The sequence below is a fragment of the Phaseolus vulgaris genome, chromosome 5 (genome assembly GCF_000499845.2).
Source record: "Phaseolus vulgaris cultivar G19833 chromosome 5, P. vulgaris v2.0, whole genome shotgun sequence".
In the NCBI taxonomy this organism is placed as follows: Eukaryota; Viridiplantae; Streptophyta; class Magnoliopsida; order Fabales; family Fabaceae; genus Phaseolus; species Phaseolus vulgaris.
The window spans coordinates 31,231,338-31,237,337 of NC_023755.2; the positions used below are offsets into that span (position 1 = coordinate 31,231,338).

The 6,000-nt window shown below is 30.4% G+C and overlaps 1 protein-coding gene and 1 non-coding gene across 2 annotated transcripts; both read left to right on the top strand.

Annotated features, from left to right (window-relative positions):
- The first annotated feature begins 102 nt into the window (after window positions 1-102).
- On the top strand, window positions 103-175 carry TRNAR-CCU (transfer RNA arginine (anticodon CCU)). Its single transcript has one exon. It is a non-coding gene; the product is annotated as a tRNA-Arg (tRNA).
- Window positions 176-3,538: 3,363 nt separating this feature from the next.
- Window positions 3,539-5,587, top strand: LOC137835426 (ras-related protein RABA1f-like). Its single transcript, XM_068643935.1, has 2 exons — window positions 3,539-3,927; window positions 4,994-5,587. Exons 1-2 carry the CDS (start codon window positions 3,716-3,718, stop codon window positions 5,430-5,432), a joined length of 651 nt encoding a protein of 216 aa, XP_068500036.1. The 5' UTR covers window positions 3,539-3,715; the 3' UTR covers window positions 5,433-5,587.
- Window positions 5,588-6,000: the final 413 nt, after the last annotated feature.

The window sequence follows — 6,000 nt, forward strand, 5'->3', positions numbered from 1 at the left end:
TTAACATTATCATCTTTATTTTCTTCTCTACCATTGTATTATGAGATACAATATTCGTAAGAAACATTATAAATTGTTTCCAAAGAGAAAACTAGCATATAAGCGCCTGTAGCTCAGTGGATAGAGCGTCTGTTTCCTAAGCAGAAAGTCGTAGGTTCGACCCCTACCTGGCGCGCGCGTTCGTTTAGGTTTTATATTTTTAATGTTAAACCCAAAAATAGGGTGAAAAAAACGGTAAAAACTTATAAAATTTAATGAAAATATAAATGATTTTTTTACACGGCTAAAAATATCTTTAAACATATTAAATTATTTTTCATTACGTAAATAAAAAAATACTTTATTAAAAAAAATATTATAATAACTTTTACGTCTAAAAGAATTAGTCTCTGATAAATTTCATTAGTGTAAACAAAAGAATAAGCAGATAGATGTTGTTGGCTTGATCAACATTGCGGAAGTGATTGTGACGAACTTGGATTTCAATTGCAAGTAGTTTTTTTGTGACACATCAATGACTTTGCTAAGCTTTCTTTTTTTTGTGATGAATCAATAACATAGAATAGTAGTATTTGGAATTCAAACATTACGACCAATTCAAAAATAGAAAAGTATAATACTATTATTATACCACGAGATGGATGCACTTTCTCCATTTATCCATAACAAAATGTTGCAGAAGTTTTCTGTATATGAACCTGAAATCAGATACTTAAGTGGAGTTTTCTTTTATATTTAGCGAAAAAAGGTATATTTTTTTTTTCATATTGCATAAATTTTAGCTTTAGTGTTTTCTAGTTTTTTCCAAGAAATGATACATAGTGACTTAACTAATAAATAATAGTGTTAAATATGTTAAATAATAGGATTATTTTTTTTATTTTAGTTTAAATTTTATATCTGTGTGAAATAAAATGATATAGGTTATCATTCATTATATTATTATTAAAGCATATTTTTTTTCAGTTTTAACATGTAGTGAAAATATTAACTTTAATGAATGAGCTATATTTTGAACTTGTGAAAATTCATTAAACTGATTAAAAAGAAGTAAAAGTCGATATACAGATAAATTTGAATCATTATTTTAAAAATTTAAAAGTGATTCACATTATTCTTCCTCTGCTTAAAAAACTCCATAATACTGTTCTAAAGCTCTGACTAATTATTGACCAAATCAAAGTATGAGATAGTAAATTAATAATTATCTCAGCATTTTAGGAAAAATCAAAATATTAGCAATTGCCGAAGTGATATTAATAACTATTACATCAATTTTAACTTATTAACTAATCTAAATATGTAAACTAATTTTAGTTTAAGAAAAAACTCACTTTATCTTTCTCTGTTAAAAATATTTATGAAATGGTTTATCTAAATCCACCTTAAAGATGAAAAATAAAGATATATTAATTCTTATTCTATAGATATTTATCAATTTTGATCCTTAAATTTCATCGTTTCGTCCACTCATTTTAATCAGTAAAAATAATTAATTATTATTTTAATTCTTGGACTTAAAAATTTAATGTATTTTAATTTCTAAACTTAGTTATTTATTATAATTTTTAGTAATACTTAATTAAAATCATTTTTTTATTAATTAAAATGACAATAAATAATGAATTGAATTCATGCACTAGGTAATATAACTATTTTATAAACATTGACTTTGAGTCATGCACTTTAACAATAAAATTGGAGTCAAAAGATTAATTATACTTTTAAAATAACTATAACTTAATATTCATAAAAAGGTAAGTGAAGTAATTATTTATAATTTGTAATTTTTGAAGTAAATCTTTTCTACCTCTGTGAGTTGACCTATTGGTATCTCATTTTTATATTTTTTGGTTTCTTGATAAGAGTGTTTTGTTGTATGACACTAGGATCTCTCGTGACATGGTGTGTGGTGTCACTATTTGGGTACCAAAGAGGGTCATCAACAGTGGACGGAACACTCAAAAGTGATGCATCGCTGGTTTCATTGTTTGAGGCAGAAAATTGAAAAACATTAGTATGAATAGGGGATTGGAGTAATAGTCATACCAGTGTCAATACTGAAGAGCAGTATGACAACTTTTTTCACAAACTTGGCATGTTGGACGCGATGATTGCCAAGAACTCTAAGAACCACGAGTCGGTAACCGAGAGGTTCGAGAACGAAGAGCAAAGTTGGGTGTTCTAGAGAAATCACGTCCTCCACGAGCATAAGTGAAAAGGATACGGATACCAAAGTTATAGAAGGATTCTAATATTAATTGAGTGTGTTTTCTAATTATCCGTTGTTTCTCATAATTAACTTCAATCTCATGAATCGGTTTTATGGAGTTGAGTTAGACTTAAAGTTCTCTTCATAATATGATATCAAAGTCATTTTGAGCTTATCCTAGCGAGTGTTTGTTGAGCTTATCAGGCCACCCGCTATCGGGTTGTTATCGGACCACCCATAATATGTTATTCCACTTACAAACTGTCACTCTCAACGTTAGGGGTGTGTTGGAGATCTCACATCGATTAGAGATGAGGACATTTCATTGTATATAAGTGGGTGCAAACCTCAATCTCATGAGCCGGTTTTATGGAGTTGAGTTAGACTTAAAGTTCACTTCATGAAAATATACAAGAATATAAATTTTCAAATTACAATTTAAACTAATTTAAAACTTGAGGTATGTAATATAAGAGAGATTTACATGTATACTTCTTCATTCATGTATTCATAAAGAAAAATTGAATTTTCATACAAATGACAATAATAGCTTATGCAAGAACCAGTAGAATTTTACAATAGTCATTTTACAACTGGGTTAAATGTTTCAAAATGGTGAATTTCTTCCATTTAAGTAAAATCTTTAGCAACAAATTTAGCATTTGAGTAAAGTCTTTAGAAACAAGTTTAAGTTTAAAAAGTTATTTCCAACCAATGACTTTCTTTCTTTCTTCAAGGTAAAGAAGTAACAATTCAGGTTTTGTTTTGCTCCAAAGCAAACACAAAAATGTAGTGGTGAAGGTGATAAATTTTAATACGAAAAAAAAAATTAGAAATAAGTGAGAAGACTACAATGGTAATTTTGCAAACAAGCTCGATAGAGTGAAAAAAGAAACAACAACAAACTTCATAGAAAAAAGAAAATTCTAGTATAATTAGAGAAAAGAAAGTTGCAGAAAAAAATAATGATTGAAAGTAGAGTTAACTAACTAATTATTTATACATGTATATAATTTAAAGTTAGGTAACTAACCAATCAAATACTACAACATTTGGTTAGTTATTCAACTTATATATCATTCCACTCCCTTGGATTGAGCTGCTGCATCATCCTCTTAAATGGCTTATAGCATGGTTAAAAAAATAATAAGTGATTATGACTATTATTATCATCATATTATTATTATTATTATTCTTATTATTATTATTATTATTATTATTATTATTATTATTATTATTATTATTATTATAATATTGAAGAAGAAAAACGTAGGAAAGTAGGAGAAGAGTCATTTTGAATACTTCTCCCTCCAACAGCCAAAGACTACCTTCCTTCCTCGTACACGCTACACATACACCTCTCTCTTTCTCTCTCTCTCCTCTCCGTGTCTGCTATAACCACAATGCTCAACAATTTGCAACATATAATAAAGTCACCCATTTACTCCCTACAAACAATTTCCTTTCTTTCACCATCCATTGCTTTTCCTTCACCCAAACTCAATGGGTGCCGACGAAGACTATGACTACTTGTTCAAGCTCGTACTCATCGGTGATTCTGCCGTTGGAAAGTCTAATCTCTTGTCACGATTCACGCGAAACGAGTTCAGCTTAGAGACCAAATCCACCATCGGCGTCGAATTCGCCACCCGCAGCGTCCCCGTCGATAGCAAGCTTGTCAAGGCACAAATCTGGGACACCGCCGGTCAAGAAAGGTATTACCTTTTTCGCTGTCTCGATATGCATATCATTCTTGCTTCAATTTAATCTTGATGGGTTGTCTTAGTTTTGCATTTGAATAGTGGGATCTTTGTGGGGTTGTTGATTTTGATTCGTGATGAAAAGGTCACTGATCGATGGACAGAGGCTTGATTTGACTGTGTTCTGTAATATATGGTTGCTGGTTAGGGAAGATTTTTAAGACATGAAAAAAGTTATAGTTTGTTCAATTTGTCAGGGCTTTTTTTTTTTTGTTCTGACAGGATCTGTTGTTGTTCTATCTAGGAAACATGTGTAGATTTGGATTTGGATCACGTGTCTATTTCTTTATCTTTTCAATTGAAAAATAACTCCTTTTCTCCGGAATGGGTGGAGGCAATTTTCCACGTATTCACATAACGAAGCATTTGCGATGATTGAGAGTGGACTCACATTTCTAATATGTATTATATGGCAGGTGTATCTAGATGAAATATTAGTCATCCGATCTTCATCCAACAATTCTAAAATTGTCAGATGTGTGAATCCGTGCAAAATTCACTGCAAAAATCCAGAATGACAATGTTTTCCCAATGAAAAGGAGACAAGTGAATTGATTTCCACGTATTGTTAATCTTTGTAAATAAAATCTTTGTAAATAAAATCTTTGTTGAAATGAAGTGATGCAGAGTCCTCTGTCATTGATCATACTAAATTTTGATAAATCTTATTCAGAAGCATGATCCCGTTCTAATTCGATTCTTAGCTGCGTAGTTAAATGTTATTGTTACTATCATGAAGTGTGATTTAATAATATTCTTTGGTTTATTTTCATCTGCCAAAAGAATGGTATTGTATAACCACATATTGTGCTAAAGTCTTAGACTGATAAACCTGCAATGTTTTTTTCTCATCTACCACATTGTACTTGCTAATCTAAACTACATAAATCATATATGACCATTCCTGAACAATATATTCATGAGTTTCACTCTTCCTATGGTAATTCATAAATGCATACCAACCATTGTTTCTGAGTGGTGAATGAAAACTAAACTTCTTTTTCTGTTTACCTTGCCACAGATATCGTGCTATTACAAGTGCATATTACCGAGGAGCAGTTGGTGCTTTGGTTGTGTACGATGTAACTCGACAATTGACGTTTGAGAACGTGGAGAGATGGTTGAAGGAGCTTCGGGATCACACAGAAGCATATGCTGTAGTCATGCTAGTGGGAAACAAGGCAGATCTTCGACATTTGCGTGCTGTGTCAACTGAAGAAGCCAAAGAATTTGCAGAGAAAGAGAATATATACTTCATGGAAACCTCTGCCCTTGAGTCCTTGAATGTGGACAAAGCTTTCATAGAAGTGCTGACTCAGATATACAATGTTGTGAGTAGGAAAACTCTTGAGACAGTGGATAACCCTCCTGCAACATCCTTGCCCAAAGGGGAAACCATTGTTGTTGGAACCAAAGATGATGTCTCAGCAGTTAAAAAGAGTGGATGCTGTTCCACATAGTTTGTTTGAGATATAAAAAGGGTCTTTATTATGCTGTATAACTGAATGTTGTGTCCATCCATTGTTTTATTTTGTTCAATTTTTGGTTGCTGATATATACTATTCACCTCAATAGCCCTTTATTGTGGTAATAATACAGGTTTTTTATATTCAAATATCTTCCTTGTTCTGTCTAATCATACCACATCAATATATTATCTAGACATGATAAGAAAAAATGATAAAAAAAAGATTTAGAATGTTTGATAGTCCTTGAAATTTTGGTGAATTTTAATCTTAGGTTTTAATGTTTTTGGTTGATAAAAGTAAAAAAGAGGGATCATTGATTAAAGTCTTTTATTAACAAATTTAACAAATTTTAAAATGTTTTTATTTCTTTTCTATATTTATTTTACTCCCTATCAAATCAATTCAATTATACAACTTATACAATATTTCATCTATATTTTTATTACCTTTTTCTACTCCAACAGATAATTAAATCTTATTTATTTTTATTTGGGCTTCTTTTTTTAACTTATTTATACTTTATTTCATTATTTTGTATTTCTTTCTTGAGAACATCAAG

What these genes read in the sequence shown, in the direction of transcription:
- LOC137835426 (XM_068643935.1), top strand. Translation starts at nt 3,716, where the DNA reads ATGGGTGCCGACGAAGACTATGACTACTTGTTCAAGCTCGTACTCATC. An exon ending in GACACCGCCGGTCAAGAAAG is followed by an intron (nt 3,928 to 4,993) that starts GTATTACCTTTT and finishes ACCTTGCCACAG; the next exon opens with ATATCGTGCTATTACAAGTG.